We start from the raw sequence: 24,617 nt of genomic DNA, 5'->3' as shown, positions 1-24,617 counted from the left end.
AAAATAAAATAAATGTTTAAAAGGCAACTTGAGTGTTTATAATCTTTGTTGATGGTTTATTTTCAAGGCTTGAAAAATAATTTCATTCTTTATGTCCACTTAGAATTGCTAGTGATAGGTCTATATGTTTGCTGCTGTAGGTGATTTGACTTTTTTCTCTTCCAGCTTTTAATGTTGTCTTTGTTTTGTACTTTTGACAATTTGTGGTTTTTCTTGGAAAGGTTGTTCTCTTGTCACATCTATTTGATTATTCTAAATACCTCCTGTGTTTGGATGTCCCATTTCTTTTCTAGATTGGGAAAATTTCCTGCTATGGTTTTACTGAATCCTTGATACTGTTAGTGTTCAGTATTTATGTTGTCTCCTACTTTGTGGATTCTTAGTCCCTTAAATGTATAATGGAGTTCTTGGGCCTTTTGGTCATAATCGTTTGCTTTTTTTCTTCTAGGTATCTGATGTAGTAGTTTCTAGACCTTGTTTTCCATCTCTCATACTTTTCCCTCTCCTTAGTTGTATTTGTGGATGGTGATGTTTTAAATGTGTTTTTTTTAATTTGATGGGTTATCTGATTTCTAACATACATAGGTTTTGTTTTTAGAATCTCAGTTTCCATGCTGATAATTTTCTTCATGTTTTGGAATTTCTTTACTATATTGTTGATGTTTTCATCCCCTTATTTTCTTGTCTAGGTCTTGGATTGATTTCCTTAATTCATCTTAAAATTTTGTGTAAAATTTAAAAACAAAATAAACTAAAACAAAAGAAATAATAAAATGAAATAAAAATATAACAACATTTGTTGGTATTTCTTCCTAGTTAGGATAAGTGTGGTTTTCCTGTTCCCTTTAGTTGTCTACTAGCCATTTTTGCAGGTCAGGGGAGGGCTGTTAGTCTAATTAATTCAGAGTAGATCAGAATATTCTCTCTGTCACTGAGAAGAGTTACTGGGTTGGACTCTTTTCTTTTGGGAATTTCCTGGTCAGTGTGAAATGATTCCTTTAACATCTTACTTGGCTGTCTATAACTACCTCCTTCATTCTGGTACTAGTTGGTAAGAAAGAAGTAAATATCACCCTCACTAGAACAAAACACAAAACAATCAAGAATGGGATCTTTTGAATGCATAAGTGTTGGGAGAGAATCTATCAAAGATTAAGAAGAAGCAGCTAAAAGTTTAGCAGGAAAGCATGATGGTGTGGTTGTTTATTAATCTGATAAATTGATTCTATAGCTCTTCATTCCACACAAGACAAAGCTTAAAGCAAAGGGACATTTATGAATTGTTTGCTGATATGGCCCAGGTTTAATTTTTTCCTCATTTAGTACTCATTTTAGTACTTAGGGTTTATTTAATATTAGTGATACTCAGTTTACTTCATCAGCCTTGCCTTGTCTCTCTTCCTTGGTGTGTGGATCTTTGTCTCTGTCTGTCTGCCATCTGTCTATCCATCTCTGTTTTTCTCAGTGCTGGCAGTCAAAGCCAGGGCCTCGAATTTACCAGGGAAATGCTTTACCAGTTGAACTGTATTAACAGACCCTTTAATTTCTACACTACATGTAAAATAGTGTACCTCAGTTCATGCCTTCCCATGTGCGTGCACTCTCTCTCTCTGTCTCTGTGTGTGTGTGTGTGTGTGTACACGCGCGTGTGCACACGCATGCATGCGTATGTGTATATGCATGTGCATGTGTGTGTGTGTACATGCGTGTGTTTGTGTGCACACACATGCGCATGTGTGCATGCTAGTGGACAACCTCAAGTGTTATTCCCTAGGATCTACCTTTCCTTTTTTAAAAATTTGGCCTCTCAGTGGTCATAGTCAGCCAGCCTAGGAATTCACATGTCAACTACCTTCCTAGCCCTAGGATTACAAGATGGTAATGCCATGCCTGGCTATTTTCTGTGGGTTCTGTGGATCAAATTCAGATCCTCATCCTTTCAAGGCAAACATTTTACTGACTGATGTGTCTTATTAGCCTTTCCCATGCTTTAAATATTTTTTTTTAATTATGCTTAAGGTGAATTAAAATTTGCTATCTTAACCACTCTTAGATACACAGTTCAGTTGTCTTATGTATATTCACACTGTTGTACTGTACATATCCAAAACTCTTGACTTTTTTTTTAACTGGAATTTGTACCTATTTAACAATAACTGTGTTCTCCATAATAAAACTTGTAATAGCCGGCCGGGCGGTGGTGGCGCACGCCTTTAATCCCAGCACTCGGGAGGCAGAGGCAGGCGGATCTCTGTGAGTTTGAGGCCAGCCTGGTCTCCAAAGTGAGTTCCAGGAAAGGCGCAAAGCTACACAGAGAAACCCTGTCTCGGAAAAAAAAAAAAAAAACAACCAAAAAACCAAAAAAACTTGTAATAGCCAAGATTCTAATTTTTGTTACCATGAGTTTGGTTATCTAGACACCCTGTAGAAGCAAATCATGATATTTATCTCTTTATGACTAATTTATTTCACTTAGCACAATATCTTCTTGGTTTTTTTTTTTTTTGTGTGTGTGTGTCATCATATGTTACAGGATATCTTCCCTTTATAACTGAGTAATAGCCCATGTATTACTCAGCTGTATTCTTTGATAGACATCTGGGATGCTTAAACTTTTTGGCTATTGTGAATAATGCTTCTAGGAATATGGGTTAGCAAATATTTTTAATTCTGACTTTAATTCTTTTAAGTAAGTACCCAGAAATGGTGTTGGTAGATGACATGGTACTTTAATACTTGTATTTTTTTTTTTACAAACTATAATCACAATATATTAGGTGAGAAGTAAAAGGGGGGAAAGGGCAATAGTATTAGTAACCTGCATGTTTAAATCATTGGGAGATTTTTTTCATTGAATAATGATTTATTTAGTGTCTGTGAGTGTATGGATGTTGATGATACAAGGAGAAGCTAAGCCAGGTGGTTGTGGCGCACGCCTTTAATCCCAGCACTCGGGAGGCAGAGACAGGTGGATCTTTGTGAGTTCGAGGCCAGCCTGGTCTACAGAGCGCGATCCAGGAAAGGCGCAAAGCTACACAGAGAAACCCTGTCTCAAAAAAACCAAAAAAAAAAAAACAACAACAACAAGGAGAAGCTAAGAGTTTAAGACATGCATATGTAAAATACAAAATATCAAGTCAACTTTTTTACTGACAACTTCTCCTCATCTCCTTCCCAAATCAGAAGGGTTCCCATGTGCATGGACGCTAGTGTGACCCATCATACTCAAAGCTGTTACCTGTCCAGCCTCAACTTTCACATCAGAGCCTGCATTCATCCATTTCAGACTGTCAGGCAAAGCTGCTATTTGGGGAATGAGGGCCATCCCTGGGAAAGAGGCATGCTCTTCTCTCTCTTTTAAATAAGTGGGGTGACATGAGAGCTTTCTTATATGATATTTTGAGTATGGATTTCCTCTGTTATTTTCTTTTCAAAGTAATTTAGTGTATACTTATAATAATCAGAATTTCAATTTTTACCTGCTTTTATGTTGCTTATTTAAAAAATTAAAATAAATAGATTTTGTAATTCACAAAAGCAATGTAGACATTAATGCTTATGTGAGGTTCAACTATAAGAAGAGAAGTACATATTTGAATATAATATACTTGTACCTATAACTGTTTGTCTTTGTGATTCAGTCCAACTTCTTTCTTATTTAGTTTTATTTTGGTCCCATCAATGTTTTTCTTATAATACTACTTTATATAAAAGAGGAATTAAACTCTCCATTGAAAATAATGATGTTACCTTGCTGAATTAATTTAAATTCAGTTTTTCTTGGACTCTATTAAAATGGATACTAAACATTTTATATTTTAAATAGATTTATAATATATATCTAAATATTGTCATAAATAATTATGCTTAACTTTACATAATCATTATATTTTTAATCATGATTTGAAACATTGCTAGGCTTTAATAATTTTACTAAGGAATCATATTTACCTAAATAGTGTTATCTTATAAGAACTGATAATACCACTATTGCACGTTTGTCAGTTTCTAGATTTCTTATTTGTCTCATTAATAAGATTTTGTTTTATTCTAAGGAATTATTTTGAAACTGTGCTAATGCTAAAGAATTTGTGTTTATTTCATTTTGCATGTGTGTGTGTGTCTGCAGAATATACATTTTACCATATACATATGCTAGTTTTAGTATATGATAAATTGTTTAGTATGTTCTATCCAAGTGACTTTGCAGGATTGTTTTATGATAGAAGAACAAATGCATAAGTGAACAACACACAGATGAAATGAGTTGATGTGGGGTGGATGTCATAACACTATTGTACCAACTCTACTATGTATTTGATTTGGTCTCTTTTATATTTAAGAATATGTAGTGATATGTTATTCTGGAACACTGATACTGACAGCACAGTAAAAAAGGCAGCTTTTAAAACAAGCAACTATTTGACCCACACTACACAACTAAATGAGATCATGTGGGAACATATAGGGAAAACTGATCCCAGTTGATGTCTTGAAAGTTAATACAACCCTCACTATTTGTCCTTTCAGAGTTGAGCTACCATTTAAGACTATCAGGATTTCTGATAACTTCTCCACCTTTAAGAAAGAATTAGAATGTTTTCCTCCAGACTTTCTAAGGCCGAGAGAGATTGGTAATAGTCATTGTGGGGAGCCACTTATGTTCACTCTTTCTCTGCCATTGAATGAGCATCCCTTCTTCTCAATGTAGTTATTAGTATGTGTGGTACCACTGTGAGAAAGCATCTCTGTTTTGTCAAGAGTTGTAACTTCTCAAGAAATGCATGTAAGAAACTAACTATAAGACCAAATGACTCCTGGAGTTCCACCTGGGGTTGGCTCTGGATCTCTGCATCTGCTTCCACCATTCACTGGATGAGAGTTCTATCATGACAGTTAGGGTGTTCGGCCATCCGATCACCAGAGTAGGTCAGCTCAGGCACCCCCTTGACCATTGCCAGTAGTCTATAGTGGAGCTATCTTTGTGGATTTCTGGGGACCTTTCTAGCACCCTGCTTCTTCCTATTCCCATGGAGTCTTCATATTATCATTCTTGTTCTCCCTCTATGTTCCTGATCCAGCTAGGACCTCCCGCTCCCCTAAGCTCTTTTTCCCCTGACCCTTGCCCTCCATTAACTCCCTCACCCCCAGTTTGCTCATGTAGATCTCATCCATTTCTCTGTTGCTGGGCGATCCCAGTGTCTTTCTTAGGGTCCTCTTTACTAGGTAGCCTCCCTGGAGTTGTGAGCTGCAGTCTGATTGTCCTTTGATTTACATCTAGTATCCACCTATGAGTGAGTACATACCATGTTTGTCTTTCTGAGTCTGGGTTACCTCACTCAGGATGATTTTTTCTAGATCCATCCATTTGCCTGCAAACCTCATGATGTCATTGTTTTTCTCTGCTGTACTTCATTGTGTATATGTACCACGTTTTATTTATCCATTCTTCAGTTGAAGGACATCTAGGTTGTTTCCAGGTTCTGGCTATTACAAATAATGTGGCTATGAACATAGTTGAGCATGTGTCTTTGTGGTATGATTGAGCGTTCCTTGGGTATATGCCCAAGAGTGGTAAAGCTGGGTCTTTAGGGAGGTTGGATTCCCAATTTTCTAAGAAAGCGCCATCTGTGGGCGCCTGATGCTGTGAGGCCCCGGAAAAGGGCCAACCGGCAAGAGAGAGGAGGGATTATATGAGCAAGATATATCAAGACCATGATGAAAAAAGCACAGGGACAAATAGTCTAACTAGCAGAAACACATGGACTGTGAACCAGTAGCTGAGGAGCCCCCATGGAACTGGACCAGGCTCTCTGGTTAAGTGAGACAGTTGATTAGCTTGAACTGTTTAGGGCAGGCAGTGGGCTGGGACCTGTCCTTGGTACATTGGCTGGCTTTTTGGTATCCAGGGCCTATGCTGAGACACTTTGCTCAGTCATGATACAGGGAGGAGGGGACTGGACCTGCCTCAACTGAATCTACCAGGCTGGGCTTGCCTTGGAGGAGGTGGGGAGTGGGGGGTGGATTTGGGGGTTGAAGACTGGGAGGTGGAAGGAGAGAGGACAGGGGAATCCGTGGTTTATATGTAAAATTAAATTAATTATAAAATAAAAATATTTAAAAAAAGAAAATGAAACATATATCCGACAACAAATTGATGTAATTTATACCTTTTGAAAAAAGACCAAATGAATCCATGTGCTTTCCTAGTCCATGAAAACCACGAGGTGAACCCACCATCACTGTTGACGTTGAACCCTAATAGGGGATATGGATTTGAAACATCTTAAGATTTCTAATTACACTCTGAAGGAGAAACCAGAGTTACTACAAAATAAAAAAAATAGAACATCAGTTATATTTGGTGGTTGGAGAGTTGAATGGAGGTTACCGTGGTGATTCCTATTGACTTTCATCTTGGATATAAGATATTGTAGATAGCTTTGAGAGGTAGCATCATTTTCTGCCTTTATTCTTTTATGGAAAGGTATGGATTTATTAGTAGAGGCAGATTTTGTTGCTTAATAAAGTTTCACTTCATTGAATCACCTCAGAAATTGCATCTGTAATTGTCTGTCAAGTCAATTTTGTGGTTAATTTTCTGCCATGAAAATAAATTATACATAAACAGAGTTAGGTGAAATAATGCCTTACTTCTAATGAAAAAAACCCAAAATACTCTAGATGGTCAATGATTATTCACCCATAAAAAGGAAACCAATATTGATTCAACAACTACTCCTACAGTGAAGTTTCTTTTTAGTGGAAAAATGAGGTTAGGTTGTCTGCCTTCATGCTCCCATCCCTAATGTAGAAACTGTCTCCAATTGATAACCACGCACAAAGGAAAAAAATAATTTCTTCAACAGAATCTCTCTGGTATACAAACTACACTTTAAGGACAGACCCCCATGCCCAGCTGTAGATGGTCAACACAATTGAACTCAATGGTACTTTTGGAGTTGTTTTTTTCCCTTTTTTATATGTCTTTTTGCTTATATATTATCATTTCTGATTTTGTGTCTATATGGGATTTCTGTGTGTATAAATGTGCGTGTGTGTCTCTGTATCTGTGGTTTTCTTGTGCTCTTTCTTTGGCTTTTTTTCTGTTCATTTGTTTGTTTTGTCCTATGTAGGTTTTTTTATTTTATTTTATTTTACTATTTTTCTTTTCTTCCTTTTTTTCTTAAAGATGCCTATTTGTTTTCAAATGAGAAAGAGTAAGAAAGGGTGTGGATTTGGGTGGGTGGGGAGGTGCATATGATCTGGGAGGACTTGGAGGAGGGGAAACAGCAATCAGAATATATTATATGGAAAATATTTTCAAAATAAATAAATAAAACAGGAGGGGGATTACAATGTGCTGCCAAGGTTGAGAACTGCTGCTTTATAGACAACTACTCAAACAAGAGTGATCATATCAGTCTCTTTCCATCTTTAGTATAAATAAATTAGACAATATAGAGAAAATTTTTGTCCTCTACCACCATATACAGATATATGATGAAGTTAGCACAAACTTTTATATTTTGAAGGCTTTATGTATAGTACTATGCCATAAAGGGTTGGGAAAATAGAGAAAACATTATCTCATTAAGAATAAAAGTATCATTTATAGAAAAGAAATAAAGTTGTCCTTGTCAGTGAGGTTGAGAAAATAAAATCAAGCAATCAGTTGCTACCATATCATTTGTCTTCTCTTCTGCACATTTTTGTTTTTGGTTTGTTTTAATTGACAGAGTTTTTTGTTGTTGTTCAGACATGGTCTCATGTAATGTAAGCTGGTCTGGAACTCTATGAGGATAGCCTTGAACTCTTGATCATCCTGCTTGTTTCTAGGATTATAGTGTCCTTAGTGCTATATAATCCCAGTGTGCCACATTCAGTATTGTCCCTTTTGTTGAAGACAGATTTCATGATGTACATGTTACTAATTTGTGAACAAAAGTGATATTCATTTGCTTATGATGATCTCTAATATTTACAATATTAGTCATGATACAACGTAATAGTTATTTCTCAATTCTTTGGTTCTATTGTAGGTACCTCATAGATGTTATTTAATACTTATTAAATTTCTCTGAAAGAAGTATGCTTTCTCTTCTTTGTGCAGACAAGGAAACAGACTCAGACTTGAAGTATATAATATCCCATTCTTGTTACAGGGAACAACCACACTTTATATGTAGGCCCGTTTGATAGCAAGGTCTGTGCAAAATTCACTGTGATTGTTATGTAACAGGCAAACTCATCTTTATTGATGGTCATGAGACATGGTACAGGTTCTGGCTCTCAGTGAGTAGTTACATGACTCATATTTTCCTTGCCTGTAAAATTAGACTAGTATGCAAGCTACTAAGAGCTCCTGTGAGGGTCCATGGGTTACACATGAAAATTTGAAGTGTAGTTAGCAATGTCTGAAGATTAAATGTAGCAGAGTCAACTAAAACTTTTTCTTTGGACTACTTAGGAATATGTTTAGGCTCTTATTTTAGAGGGCAGTGTAGGAAAACAAGAAGAACAAAATCAAACAAGCTATGAATTCATGTGATCTTAAAAAAGAAATGACATTTTATCTTTTGGTCACTGAAATTTCCACCACAGTAGCTTCATTTGTAATTGACAATTATTGCATAAGGAAGAATTTACTCCCAACTAATTGAGACAGAGACTAGATTGATTAAGACAGGTTTTTGTAGAAACAAAACATCAAATTCATCTAGATGTTGCTAACCTTCACTTGTTTTACTGAGTGAGATTTTAATTAAGACAGCTTTTACATCAGCTAGAAAACTATAAGTGAAAGTAATCGAATGTACATATATGTACTTTTTAAACATAAATCAGTTTCCTCCAACCTCTACTATTGTGCGGTTTCTTCATCATTCGCCCTATTTTGAAAAGAAAGTAAAGATTTACTTTTGTTTTTTACTCTTGATTTATTTTGTCTTAGAATTTCATCACTTTTGCTCCTCCCTCCAGCCCCTCCTAAAAGTCCTCTTAATGTTCCCCCCAGTCTCAAGTTGATAGTCTCTTTTTCTTTGATTATTATTGTTACATAAGTATACATATGTATGTATGTATATGCACAGATATATAAAGATAACCTTCTAAGTAATTTTGTTGGTGGTGGTTGTGGTGGTGGTGGTGTGTGTATGTGTTCGGGGTGTGTGTGTGTGTGTGTGTGTGTGTGTGTGTGTGTGTGTGTGTGTAGTTTCAGGGATGACTACTCTGCACTGGATTACCAAATAAGGGGACTCACTTCCATTCCCCTCCATTTTTTTTTTTTACACTTTTACGTATCCTTTTCATTTTTGTTTTTATTGGTTTGCTTTTACTTTGAAGTGGCTCCTGTTCCTGCCAGTTGCTTAGGAGTTAAAGACTATCAATCAGCTTCCTAACTAGAAGTAGAATGTCATACGGTTTAAACAGCAGATCTCTTAACTCATTCCTGTTGCTGCATGATGTGGTTGGAAGGAGCAATCTCCCAATAGGCTCCTTGTATTTGAGCACTTGGTCCTAAGTTGGTGGTGCTGTTGGGGAAAGGGTATAGATTCTTAATGATGTGGCCTTATTGGAGGAAGTATTACACTGGGCAGGCTTTGAGGATTTATAGCTTTATTCTACTTCCTTTTCTCCTGCTCTGCTCATGCTTGCTGTATGCAAAGGAGGTATTATCTGGTTCCTTTGGCTCTTGTTGCCATGCCTTCCCTGCTATTACAGATTTTATCCCCCTGGAACTTCTGGAACTGTAAGCCAAAATAAATCTTTTCTCCTCCAAGTTGCTTTTGGTCATAGTCTTTATTTATAGCAACAGAAAGATACTTAATACAGTCTAATTTCTTTCTTCTGTTAATGAAAAAGATTTTATTTGCCTTACTATGACAAGGATGGGCAAGTAAGGCTTAAATATAAGGAGTGGAAGACATCCTCAAGTAGAGAATAGGAAAACCAGGAGCGGAAGTAAGCACATAGTTTTTTTTGGGGGGTGGGGGTGGAGGTTTGAAGGCAGTGTTTCTCTGTGTAGCCTTGGCCATCTTGGAACTCACTCTGTAGCCCAGGCTGGCCTTGAACTCCCAGAGATTCGCCTGTCTCTGCCTGCTGAGTGCTGGGATTAAAGGTGTGCACCGCCCCCTTCTGGTAGCATTATGTCTTTTGATGTGCAGTTTCTATCCTTAGCTGTGACCACCTTAACTTTTTCTGGGTTTTATTCTTAGAGTTGTCTTTAAATCCCACAGTGTTTGACTGACACCAAATTGTGTTAGCTGGCAGCAGAAGAGCTCTGGAGATTGTTGTATATTGTTCTATGTTTATCTTTTGTAAGTGGGAAAAGGTAGTGATCATGGTAACTATGTACCAGGCAGTGCTTTCATACATATTTTCTGGATGTGGGCAATGAGATTTAAAATATATATATATATATATATATATATATATATATATATATATATCTGTTAAGGGGGTTAACTGTGGTTTTACAGCTAGTAAGAAAGGAGCAGCCTGGGTTTAAACCTAGTTCTGTTCAGTCCCAAAGGCCCTAACTGATGTCATTGTATTATTAGTAAAGATTTCCTTATTTTACAAGTATGCCTCACATAACCCAGTAACTGTCCTTATTCTTAAGTTTCTCTTAGTCTTATTAGAGTAAGCATTCATGCAATCTATAGGACATTGTGACACACAATTCTTTTGGTGATTTTATGTTGGAGAACTGGAGGCTTCACAGAAAAGATGAAGATGAATTTGAGAATTCTGAATGGTTTGGCCAGTACCATTATTAGTTTTGTGATGGACTAGGATTTTGGCATAGTGTAGGCAATCAGTATCACAAATGAAAGAGTCATGGAGGCACTTGCCTCAGGCAATGTTGAATATGAAGTTGTGGCTGGTGCATATAGAAAAGTGTTAAGATTATGGAGTTAACACGGGTTGATGCCTACCTCAGTTGTCATCAGAGAGGCTACACCCACCAAACATTAGCAGAGCTTGGGGAATCCTGCTGAAGAGAGAGAAGAAGGATTGTAGGAGCCATGGGAGTTTAGGACAGCACAAGAAAACCCACAGAATCAACTAACCTGGGCTCATAGGAGCTCACAGACTCTGAACTGACAGCCAAGGAGCCTGTGTAGAACCAACCTAGGCCCTTTACATATATTTCACAGTTGTGTAGCTTGGTCTACTTGTGGGACTTCTAATAGTGGGGCCAGGGGCTATCCTTAATACTTTGGCTGGCTTTTGGGACCCTATTCCTCATACTGAGTTGTCATGCCCAGCCTTAATACAAGGCGAGATGCTTAGTCTAATAGCAACTTGATATGCCATGCTTTGTTGATCTCCATGGGAGGCCTACCCCTTTCTGAACAGAAAAGGAGGAGGAGTGGATTGGAGGGGGACACAGAGGGGAAGTTGGGGGAGGGAATAGGAGAAGAGCTGGTTGGGATATAAACTAAAAACATTAATTAATAAAAAAAGATTATAGAGTTGAGTTGGTATTAATTTGTAAAGCATTTTGTGATCCTAATGATTTTGTGCTTGGTTCCAGAAGCATTAATGAGCCATCAGACATCTTTAAGCCTAAGAAAGACATAATGTGGTCTCTGAAGACCACATCACAGTGGCATTAGTGCTGAGGTTGTATTAAAAAGGGAAGAAGCTGGAGGTAGGAAAACTTGGTGACACTAATACAATGAGACAGACTACTGGGTAGTGAATATCTGAAGGAAGACTACAGAGGGAAAGGCAGAAAGGACAGAAGAGATCTGACAAACTAATTACAGTTGACACTTGAAGGAATACTTGGGAAGTTGAAGGGTTTTTGTTTGTTTGTTTGGTGTGTGTTTTTTAGCATAGATAACTATAATAGTGGCATTGTTGTTTTGGGGTTTTGTTTGCTTGTTTCTTTTTGAGATGAGGAAAGTAAGAAGACTTGAGTAGGACTAAATGACATCATAATTTTTGCTCTTTGATTCTATAGAATTGAAGTGCATCGTGGCTGTTTAATGAAGGATGGTGTCCAGTAAGCTGATAACACATGGTCTGCATTTTCAGATCTGAGTTTTGAGGGACCCAGATTGGAATACCAGTTTATGAGTCATCAGTAGAAGAGTGATAAGTGACTCAATCAGTGGGGACAAATGAACTGAACATGAAAAAAATAAAAGTTGAGGATAAGTTTGTTACACATTCATAGGTCTGCACATTAGATTAGGTGGGCTTGTATAGGATAACTAATGACTGCAAGCATACTAAAGTCTCTCACTAAGCCTAGTCACTGGAAAAATAATCTGGTTATTTCTTTCTACAAGATTAACCTGATTGTTAAAGGGACCTCCTATAGCTTCACAGGACTCATTTAGTGACATTATAACATGTTGTACTTGATAAATCATGTAATTTTTGTTACTTAAAACACCACAATGGAGAAAGGGCCTGGTCAGCTTCTCTAATATTAGAATTGTATCTGCAGATTCTATCATGGAAGCCCAATCGAATTGCCTAAGAGTGTAGGGATAGTGGAAGGACTACTGCTTTCTTGGTGTGGCACGTCTGCTGAACTTTTGCTCAATAAAACTTTGCGTAGGAATTAATCCAATATATTTTCTATGTCCTAGAATTATGACCTATTGTTTGTTAACAAGATGATAGTGGCATATCATGACTATAGTATTCTAACAAAATTCAGTGGAACAGACCGTTTTTGATGAGATTGACACCCACTGCCTACTATACTATGGAGGCAGGTTTGATCCCTTTTTTCATTTCAACAGCATATTGTACTCATTTCTAACTGGCAAACAATGCTAGTAGATATAGCAAGAATTATTTTCCCTTTCCTACTTATTCATTCTAAATTTGAGAGATCCAGTGAAATTTTAGGTTCACCCCCCAGTTCTGACATTAGAATAGACAGAGTGTTGAGGTTATTATACTGTGTTTATTAAGCAAAGCAAAACAAAAGTAGACTTTGTAGCAAGCATCTGAAGTATGTAAACAAATACCATTGTTTTTACTTATAAGTCAGTCTAGGGTTTACTGATGCTTGTAATTTTAAAGATGTGAAACCCATATGGTTTAGTACCTAAGATTTAGGAAGCAAGGGTTAGGCTTTGGGTTTGCTATGCCCTGGGCTCATGTTCCAACTTTACTATTTCTTAGCTGAGTGAATTAGACAAGGTACATAAAGCTTAAGTGAAAAAGTGAATACAAAATGCCAAGTTCAATGCAGGTACTTTTCCTTTCCCTTAATGTGAATTAAGCTAATATTTCTCAAAACCTCTTCCTTCAAAATCCCCTCTCAAAAATGTGCTCATTGGTCAGCTGAAGTTGTAAAATGCTACATAGTGCTGTATTATCTTGGAAAGCTCCAGCAGTCATTGTCATAGTTAATGGTGTTGAGAGGTATGACACTAGAAAACCATTTCTTGTTAACGTCTTGAAACCTGGTGTTTTCCATTTTTATTTTGTCATTATGCTTTTTCCCCCATGGGACAACCAGCCAGTTGATGGTTTCATTTTGGAGAAGAATTTAGGCTTAGAGGTAAGCTCTAGCTCAGTATGCAGTTGTCTTTATCGAACCATAGCTACCATTATCCTGAGGACTAGCTAATGCTTTCTTGTCTAAAAGTTGCAAATTTGTGTGTTGGCATGGACAGGCTTAACTTTTGGGAAAACTGAGTTTGAACATTAGTTCTATCATTTTTGGAACTATGCTGCCTTGACTGGTAGCAAGTCTCATTGGGCTTACCTATAAAGGAAATACTTTGTATCTTTTTCACAGAAGTACTGGAAATCCAAGAGAAAATACTTCTGAAAACAAACTTGGAAAAATAAAATGCTGGCAAAGGAAAATGCTATTAGTGTTGCCCTAGGAAAAGAAATTGTAAGGTATTGGGACATAGAAAAGTGTTATTAGAATTTAACTAGGTCAATTCTCTTTCTTACCAAACCCTTTTGCTTTGCTACCTGTCTGAATGTATTTTCAACTACAGGTTTCTTAAGTAAAATGACTCCCAGATGAATGTGCTTAAATGTCATTAGTAGCTCTATCTTTTGTCAGTGTTTTGGAACTTGCTTATACATGCTGTTTCACAGTGCAGTATGTAATACAGCATCTTGTATCTGTCCCTGCCCCTGCTGCTGAATAGTCAGTAAAGAACTATAATTATGGTGCCAAATAGAAAAGAAAGAAAGAGAGCTTTATTATAGACTCTAACTAATGTATTTAATGTTCTTCCTCTCTACTTGCTGTATATTTTCTGTTGGATAAAATTAAGTAAAGTGATAAAAATACTGTGGAAAGTCTAAGGAATATTTAGAATTACTGTCAGCAGTATTTTCTTATTTATTGATTTGTGTTAATTGATAGAATTTTTGACATCATTTCTTTATTGTATCTGGGAAAACTTAGGTGGCATTTGGAATAGGTTATATAAAACAGTAGAAAAATTAAAACCATATTTTATACAGTTTTAAGATCAACATTTCACATAATATACTATAATAGTGGGAGAAAATGCATTGTAATCTTTTTGCCTATTTTTTGCTAAAGACTTTAGGACACTTAATTATCATGGAACATTAAAGGAATGTAGATTCTAGTTTTATGTTTCCTGCTTTTATATCATAAGTATTTATTTTCTGGTTTCCTAGAGACTCTAGTCTTAAGGAAGTCTTTTTCATCATCAGAAACTGTTCCTGACAGCAAAAATGTATTTCATTTTCCATCATAAAAATGCTTCTTCCTTTACTTCATGTACAGAGGCAGTGATGACACAAAATTGGCAGACAACATGCCATACCATTTTTTCACCTTATTTTTCTCTCATTCTCACTTTGTCTTTAAATCAGGTTTCTGAGGCTTAAAAATCAAAACTAGTTACCTAGTCTTATATCGCCCTGTAGAATCACTTTTAAACATAATGGAAAAACATCATATAAATTGGATTTAAATGTCACAGTTCTAAAGTCATATCTTTAAATATAAAACAAAACATTTTGTGGCTTTGATTTCTATCATATCTATTGTAGTTTGTTTTATGGATCATTTTGGAATGTCATATTGATTTTTTTCCTATTTCTCTTGATATTGACACTTAATATCTTTGTTTAAGGGATGTCATAACCATCTTTAAAACCATAGAGATACCAGAATGAGTTTAGTCAGACTCTTCTGGTTTCATAGTGAGTTTACTAATAGTTGTCTTGCCATCTTTTGTCAGAAAGACCACAGTAATGAAAACCATATTTCACCTTTTACATACATAATTGGATGAGATCAGCAGATGTTGATGTTAGGAACAAATCAACAGGAAAAGTAGAAAATGAGACCTGCATGGAAAAATACTAGGACCAATTAGCTATGTCAAACACCATATGACCAAGTGCAGGGGGAGAAAAATAGGTTTTGACCAGGAACTGACCTCAAGTCACTTAATAGTGGAAAGAAACACCAGAAATGTCTCTTCTTACAGTTTTCTTAGGGTTTTCATAATTAAGTGAAAATACCTTGGAAATTGACACATTGTGGTCAGTACTCAACAACCCAGATTATTTCTGTTTTTCTTATTTTATGGTGATAATTTTCATGTATACAGAAAATTTAACTACTTAGGTTCTATAGTTGCCATCTATATATCACATAACCATCCACATACTCATTCTGTGGAACCATGAATCTTTCTGTCTTCCTGATTTACACACATCAGTAATTTCTGTCACTCGGGGTGTTAGCATAAAGATTATTAGTAAACACTTTATATTGGCTCTTTTCAAAGATAAATTTTATATATTGTAAAATGTACAGACTTTAAGTATGTCATTTAAATATGTTCTTAAAATTGCATATACTTAGGTAATTAAAAACTTACCACTCCCACTCTGAGGCAACCACTCTTATGATTTTTTTTAGTCATAAATTAATTTAGCTTGTCCTTGAATGTCCTATTAATAGAATTATACAATATATATTCTTTGTGGCTTAGGCTTTCATTCAGAATAAAAATTTTGAGATTGATCTAGATCGATTGCTGTTGTTTGTGTCAATATCTTACCCTGTTACATTGCTAAAATGTGTATATCCTGTGGATATAGCATAGCTTGTTTACACATTTTCATGTTGATGATATTATCACTCTGGGCCTTTTAATGTGATGAAAAGATTTTTTTTGGAAAATTTTTTTACTTATGTAATCATTTGGGAGTACAATTTTTCTCTTATGTAATCATTTAGGAGTACAATTGCTGGATCTTTGGGTAATTGTATCTTTTTTTTTTTTAGGAAGATGCCATATATCTTTGAAAGTTTAATTAACTTAAACACACCATCCCATCAGTGCCCAGTGTTGTGACTCTTAACTATTCTAATGGATCAATACTGGAACTCATTATGCTGGTTATTTGATACTGGGTTTCCCTATGATCACTGAAGAAAACCCTGTGGAAGGCAAAGAATTTTTAAACTGTTATATCAGGAAAAGTTGCACTTGAGATCTGAGAATAGCCATTTGTAGCATGAATCTTAAAAGTTCTTATTATATTTTGGGGAACACAGCCATTTGCTTATACTTACTATTTTCTCTTATTTAAACAACCCAGTTATTGTGCTTGGAACACTTGGGATGGCAATATTGGAAAATACTAGGAGTTTAAAGGTCAAGGATGGCTTAGGTTACAAAGATCAGTGACTTGATTTTTATGTTCTTTATATTTTACTGTTACAGACGAAGCTACTATGGAGGAAACTGGGCCAGTTTCAGCTTTTCAGGACTGTTGTCCTGGCTAAAGGAATACCAGGTAAAGTTGTTATCTGATATTGCAAATCACTAGGTTGTATTTTGTGTCAGTATCCATTCATTGAAGAGGTGTTTTTTTTTCTGTCATATGAGATACTTTATTTTCATTCACTTACTTGACAAAAATAAGTACAATTACCTTCTTACCTAATGTTTCATATGAATCATTCACAGAAATTTTACCAGTCATTGTAAAAATCACACCTATTGTTAGTTGTTCTTTGTATTATTATATAAAAATAAAAACAATGTACTATCAATTATTTGAAGAAAAAAACTTAATTTGAAATGTTCTCTGGTTTGTATGCTTATTTCTATCAGGTGGCAGAAGCACTTAAAGGAAAAAGAAAGAGGAAAAAAATTGAAGTTCAGAAATTGTTTTTCCTATGGTAGCTTCTTGTTACTACAACTGTTCAGTACCCATCATAAAAAAGAGTTTTAGAGCAAACTGGCAGTGTGGTATAAAGATTTAGTCATGCTATGTAGTTTAACATTTTTTATAAGACACGTTTTATATAGATGGGCATATGCGGCTTGAAATGTAACTTATGCTGAGAACATCTTACATGAATTCAGACCCTGCTGTCTCTCAAATTAGCTGAGAAGGTTGGGAATAGAGAATGATACTAGTTCAGGAATCTGTATTCAGTTAGCTAAAAATTATTACACATTTACACCACTCCATTACTCTACTAAGCATGGTGCTTGCTTTCATTGATTCAATGGAGTATATCAGCAGTAGCTCTCCTGATGACAAAAACATGGGTGATAAAACTTCAGTGATATTATTGTTTAAATAACATTGCATAAAAATAAGTATGGCCCACTGGAAAACATGCAGAGAGTGAGAGACCTTGAAATGCCCAGCCTCCATATCATATCCCGCCCACCAAAGCTCAAGGATTTATGTAGAAGATGGAACAGAAGAATTATAAGAGCCAGAGGTGGTAGATGACTTCAAGGAAGTAGCATTTTCCAAACAGCAGGGTCTCATAGACACCAAATTTTATGCAGTTTTCCTCTGCCTCCTTTGAAACTGGCATACTGTTGGAGTCAATTCAGTTACTCTGAAGCATTGAATCTTATTGTGATAGAAATAAAAACATGCCAGGAGGTGGTGGCACATGCCTTTAATCCCAGCACTTGGGAGGTAGAGCCAGGTGGGTCTCTGTGAGTTCGAGGCCAGCCTGGTCTACAGAGCGAGATCTAGGATAGGCACCAAACCCTGTCTCGAAAAACTAAAATAAAAATAAAAACATAATTTTAAGACAAAATATATTTTTGGGGGAAATTTTAATTTCAGATCTTTCAATTTAGTTAAAACCCCTTTTCTGTGTTTTGTTTAGGAAAACAGTGATGTTGTGACTGAAAATTCAACATGGCAAGAACAAATACTTGAAAACGAGGAAGCTATTCTTCTTAGTAGCAAGGATAAGACAATTCAACATGTAGAAGTATTTTGTTATGCCAGGTATGAAAATTATTTATATAGCATTAAGTAAGATAATAGCTGTGGTGGTATTCTAATTGTACTGAAATGTGATTTTAATTATATGTTAATAAATAAAGTTGCCTGGGGGTCAGAGCTATTAGAGCCATAGCAAGGGTGTGGTGGTGGTGGTGGCACACGCTGTTAATCCCAGCACTTGGTAGAAGAGCTAGGTAGATCTCTGTGTGTTCAGGGATACAGCCAGCATTGGAGACATACGTCTTTAAGACCTGGAGGGCGGTACTTACAGGCAGTGACGAGGCAGTCACGTGTTTGGGTTTACAACCAATGAGAAGGCAGAACAGAAAGACTATGAAAAGACATATACACAGCAAGTAATTCTCTTTCGGAGAGCTAGGACCACCGCAGGAGGAAGGGTGAGATTTTAGCTCTGAGCTCTGACCTCTTGTCTTTCTCTTTTACATTGGTTCTGTGTTTCTTATTTAATAAGACGGTTGGTTACATCTATAAATAGCTCTTTTCACACTTCTTCAGGAAAATTGAGTAACAAGGATGTTGCTATAGTAAAATCGATACATTGGTTTTCCTTCTTTTTTAGCTATTGCTTTCAGTGTTCTCTACTTTTGAAATAATAACATCTAACAATGCCATACATTTCATTTTCTCTTTGTGACAGTCCTATGTTACAGTAGGGCTGTGCTGGTTAGTTTGTCAACTTCACACTAGCTATGGTCATCTGGGGAGGGTTAACTTCAACTGAGAAAATCCCACTAGGCCTGTAGGCAAATCTGTGGGGACATTGTGTTAATTAGTGATTGATATAGGAGGGACCAGCTCGCTGGGGTTAGTGCCACCCTGGGGCATTTGGTCCTGTAATGAGAAAGTAGGCTGGCAGCTCGAGATGGCTCAGAAGTTAAAAGCACTTGCTGCTCTTGCAGAGCACCCAGCTTTTATTCCTAGCAATAACATGGTGGTTCACAGCGATCCACAACTCCAGTTCTAGGAGCTCCGATGCCCTCTTCTTGCTTCTTTGGACACCAAGCATGCATGTGGTATACATGCAGGCAAAATACGCATACACATAAAATAAAATAAATAATTTTTTAAGAAAAATCAAAGAACGTAGAAAAAAGGCATTCTTTTATACACTGCTGTATAAATGTGGCCTAGCCACTCTGGAAGTCAATATGGATGCTTCTCAAATAAACTAGCAATAGATCTCCCATATTTAAATTAGCTTTCTTTTCTTAATGTTCAGTTGTTTGAGTTTGTTGTATATATTATTCAGTAACCCTCTGTCAGAAATATAGCTAGCAAAGGCTTTCTTCTGTTTGGTGGGCTGCTTCTTCATTTGATTGACAGTTTCTTTTGTTATACACAAGCTTTTTAGCTTTGTACATTCCCATTCCCCACTGTGAGAGGCTGCTGTCTCTTACCCTATTGGTCAATGAGGTAGGACAGTTGGAACAGTCCCTTCTTTTATTTTTACTCTTTTTTTTGAATGTTTGGTACTGAATCTTTTTATGTTGCTTAGGCTAGCCTCTAGCTCCTGTCCGTGCTCATGCCTCAACCTCCCAGAGTGATGAGAAGACAGATGTGCACCCCTCCCTGTGTTTACACAATGATGGGAATCAAACACATTGCTTTGTGCAAGCTATGCAGACACTCTACCAACTGAGCTACATCCCCATCCCTGTTTTTTGATTTTAGTGTGAATTTCACTGGTGGCTGATTTTGTATATCATTTCCTGTACTTAGTTGTCATTCATTTGTCTTTGGGGTGAAGTGTCTGTTGATTCATGTTTTTTACATCTTTTTAAATAGAATTCATTTTTTTCTTGTTGGGTGCAGAATTCTTTTTCTAGTATTTGTTCTTCGTTAACTGTGTAGTTTAAAAATACTTTCCCCTGAACTGTGACTTGTCTTTTCATCTTCTTTAAACAGGATATTTTGTAGAGCAAGTTTTACAAATTTTAACGAGCTGCCATTTCTTCCTTTTTCCTTCAGTGTATTATGTTTTTGGCATCAAGTCTGAGATCTCTTTACTTGGATGTACTTCCAGAAGATTTTGTCTTGTTGAAAAGTACTTCCTATAGTTAAATATTATACATTTTAGTCTGTGACCCACTTTGACTTATTTTTTTGTATGTGACATGAGGATTAGGTAGATATTCTCCCCACTCCCCAACCTCAGGACATCATTTGCTTCAGCATCACACTCTAGGGAGTATGAAGATTATTTTGTCAGAGTTTTATCCTGAGTGCTGCCTCTTTGAACCTCCTAATGCTTTTGCTGTTCAAAGGTTTTTTTTTTTTTCCTTTAAGTTATCTTCTGCAGTTAAACAACTGATTAATGAAAGGGAAGACAAATAACACATCTGCAGTTGTTAGTTTTTATTTTTGTAGCAGTCACTATAGCCCACTGTAATATATCATATTATATTTTTTATTCTGTGCTGAAGCTATGGCCATGATTTGTTACAAATGGATAAACTGAAGTTCAGTGAGACACAGTTACTGTAGAACTAGGGTTTCAACTCATAGTTCTCTACATCAGAAGCTGTGCTATTTCCATTGTACCTCTTTTCAATTTGGTTTTGGTTTTTGTGAGAGAGGACAGGACCTTGTTATACTGCCCAGGCTTGAGCTTGAACTCGTGAGGACATACGGTATTCCAGTATCCTTGATTTGTTGACATTGTAGTCTATATGCTTGGGAATATTTCTTAGTTTATGTGGGAGCAGTAAAGTAACCATTATTTCTAGCTTTAAATCTTATACAGATTAGGAGAAGGCACACAACATTAATTATTCCCACTTGGGTCACACAAATGCAGATAATTCTTAGACAAAAAATTATTGCATGTTAATTTCATACTCGTGTTTTTTCTTTAGTAAGAAAGTAATTTTTTTTAATTAATTTAATCTCTGTGGGTGTGTATGTTTGTGTAAATATATGCTCACATGCATGTGTGTGGAAGTCAGAGAAAATCTTGCTGGAATCAGTTTTCTCTTTTCTACCATGTGATTCCTGGGATCAAGCTCAGGTTGTCACAATTGGAGGCAAATACCTTTGCTCACTGAGCCTAGGAAGAGGAAATTTTATTGTTCTAAACATATGTCATTTTTGAATATTAATGACTAATAATTCCCCCTTTTTGATATAAAGTTAAACCAGAATAAAAATGTGCTTCGAAAATTAAAATGAACCAACTTTTTAGTGGATTGATATATCAAATATGAAGCTTTTATTGTAACAGGAATTTGAAATTCTTCTTCTTCATTTTGAACTCCAAAAAAACATGAACAGTAAACTTCTTGAACAATATTAGCTGTTGCATTAGTCCAATAAGAAGAATGAAATAAAAAAAAATCAATGTAGTATGCTGTGGGACGGTCTGTATGTCAAATTGCTCTGATTGGTCAATAAATAAAACACTGGTTGGCCAGTGGCCAGGCAGGAAGTAGGTGGGACAAGGAGAGAGGAGAATTCTGGGAAGTGGAAGGCACAATTAAAAGTTGTTGGAACAAGTAGACAGATGGGAGTGTATCAGGTAGGTCGACAGAGGATTTGTAGCTTGTTTAGCTTGTGCATGTTGGAGTACTAAAGGTGCACAAAATTTTAGCTTTTCATCCAGAGTCTGTAGATGCTTACTAGCTAGATGGCTGCCATGATTCCAGACAAGTTCTCACACAACTAAAACCTCTATACAGGAAAGGAAATGGAAGATTATAGATATAATTTTAGATGTCTAATTATATTTTATTTATATAAATAAATATATTATAATTTATAATCATAGATTAAATAAAGTCTCTACAAAGAACTTTCAAAGGATTCTACCTCAACTTTTTTGATAAAATTAAAGTACATGCACACTTTTAAATCCATCATATCAAAAAGGAAATGAAGTTACAAAGTATAATTTTGATTGGTCATGATTTATTCCTAGGGCTGGGTATCTTCTGCCTGATAAATTGTCATAAGCTCAGTTTATCTCATAGTAAGCAAAATGGCTGTTATGGTTGAGTAGGGAACCAGTGTTACCTGCTGCTAATTCATGAAGTTTTGTTTTGATAAATGTAAGGAAAGGTTGATATTTCAGCTGTATTCTATAATGTGTAAAACCATTTAAGTTGATAACAACTAGAGAAATTTCTACAATATATTACATTGCAGAAAATCAAAACTAATACAGTTTTATGGAACAGTTTGGGTAGTCTGTTTTCTGTAATTCTTTTGAGTAGTCATGGAATATTTATATATTTTTAGGCGTAAACAACTGGAAAGCAGCATAATACACTATGCAAATAAAAAAATGAATGGTCTTAGAACAAAGTGTATGTATCAAATAAAAGAACACAATTTCTATAATATATATTAGGAAAGAAAATGTACAAAAGGTGAAAAATAGTGAACTGTAGTTGGCATTTTTTTGGGCCACCAGCAGGCTTTCCAAATAAAGACAGAGACTTATTATTAATTATGAATTCTCAGCCTTAGCTTAGGCTTCACCCATGAGCTTCTTTAACTTAACTTGACCTGTTCCTATTTATCTACATTTTGCCTTTGTGGCTTTTTACCTTTTTTTCATTCTATATGCACTACTTTCCTGTTTCCTTCTTGTCTGTCTGTCTGACCCCTGGCATCTCCCTGTTGTCTCCTTTTCTTTCTCTAGAGGCTAAACTCTTCCCCTACTTACTATCCCTGCCTGGAAGTTCAGCCATTTAGCTTTTTATTAGAACAATCAGGTTGGCAAGCAAGTTAAAGTGCAACACATCTTTACATAATAAACAAATGCAACATATCTATTCATAATTAAACATATATTCCACAACATAAACATATGAAACACATCTTTACATAGTTAAATATTCCACAACATCTACAAATGCAACACATCTTTACATAGTTAAACAAATGCAACATATCTTCACATGGTTAAATAAATACTCTGCAACATTTCCCCCTTTTGTCTAAATAAAAAGAAAGGTTTTAGCAAGACTATACAATAAGAAAACTTATGAAGTAAAAATTACATTTACAATATCCAGTCCATTTGCATTTGGCAAATTCAGAGAAAACTGCATTATCTATCCAATCACGGTGAGTCCAAAGTTGTGTGCTTAATTTACTTTCTACCCTAACTTGTATTACCAACCCAAAACTATCTTAGACCTCAAAATATTTTTCCTAGATAAACCGCTTAAAGTTTTATGTTTCTCAACATTATAAACTTTACGTCTCTTATATAAGTTTCTTTTCTGAATTTGGTAACAAGGAAAACTGTAACTATAACTATCTCTTCTTCAACTCCCTCATAGACCTGAGAAGGAAATAATATTACCTGAGTAACCAGGAAGTACAGAGTAAGCATACATACTCTGTAGGTCTTTGAAACATTTGAAGATTACCTATCTATCTAAAATGTATCTGTTTAACCTTGAAAACATACCTAACATTACTACAAGTTTGATTGTTATGGAGAGGACTAACTACTAACCTGCATTTTTAAATTATCTTAAACTGTTTGTAGTAATAGCTTTCAAGGGCTAGAATTTTATATTACATTTTTAAATGAGCTGCTTAGGTGCAATACCTTAAACAAGAGTAGAAACATTATTACAGTATAACACAAATAAACTTAAATTTGTATCATTATGCAAAACCCACACCAATGTAAAATATTTGAGATGATTAGTTGTCTTTTTATCCTATATTCCTATATCCCCACTAAATGATGACAAACATCCATAATACATTGAATGGCCAAAAATACCCACCCCACCTCTTGGGAATATGGGCATTGTGTTCTCTAGCCTGCTTCCTGTTGTCTGGAGGCAACTACATCCCTAGGGGACCCTGAGGAAATTGAGATAATAGTCAAGACCTAAAAAAACTAGCTATAACATTTGTTGTTCCATCTCTGTGTAATAGGAAAGTACAAGGCTTATCTGAAATCCTGGCTAGAATAGACTATGAGGCTGGACCATCTTAGCTAGCAGCTTTGAAGCTGTTCTGAATACAGAACTCTGAGGAAACTACAACAGAGGCACTCTGAAAGGCTGGATCACCTGGGCTACCTATTTTCGTTAGTATCTGGTATCCTTGCTCTGAACACACAGACTTTCAAAGGCAATATACATATGTGTATTAACACAAGTATGGACTGTGCATTGTATACAAGCCAGCCAAAGATTTTTGTTTGTTTGTTTGTTTTATGTTTGAGCAGGTAAAAGACTTCTGTCAACTTTACAAGTTTGTTTGGACTGTATAGCCAAAGCTTGAGCCATGTCATATGAAAGTACGGCATGTAATAATAAGTCATGAGGACTATGTAGCCAATAGGATTTATCATGTCTTGTCCAGTCTCAGAG

At 35.8% G+C, this 24,617-nt stretch overlaps 1 protein-coding gene across 1 annotated transcript in view; it reads left to right on the top strand.

Moving 5' to 3' along the window:
* Chm (CHM Rab escort protein) overlaps window positions 1-24,617 on the top strand; it is a 154,518-nt gene that overhangs the window by 36,089 nt on the left and 93,812 nt on the right. Inside the window, exons 3-4 of the mRNA XM_028874763.2 lie at window positions 16,719-16,791; window positions 18,137-18,261. Of these exons, the coding sequence (XP_028730596.1) occupies window positions 16,719-16,791; window positions 18,137-18,261 (198 nt within the window). The remainder of the gene's footprint in view (window positions 1-16,718; window positions 16,792-18,136; window positions 18,262-24,617) is intronic.

Source organism: Peromyscus leucopus, chromosome X (genome assembly GCF_004664715.2).
Source record: "Peromyscus leucopus breed LL Stock chromosome X, UCI_PerLeu_2.1, whole genome shotgun sequence".
Classification (NCBI taxonomy): Eukaryota; Metazoa; Chordata; class Mammalia; order Rodentia; family Cricetidae; genus Peromyscus; species Peromyscus leucopus.
This window is presented reverse-complemented; position numbering and strand designations above follow the sequence as displayed.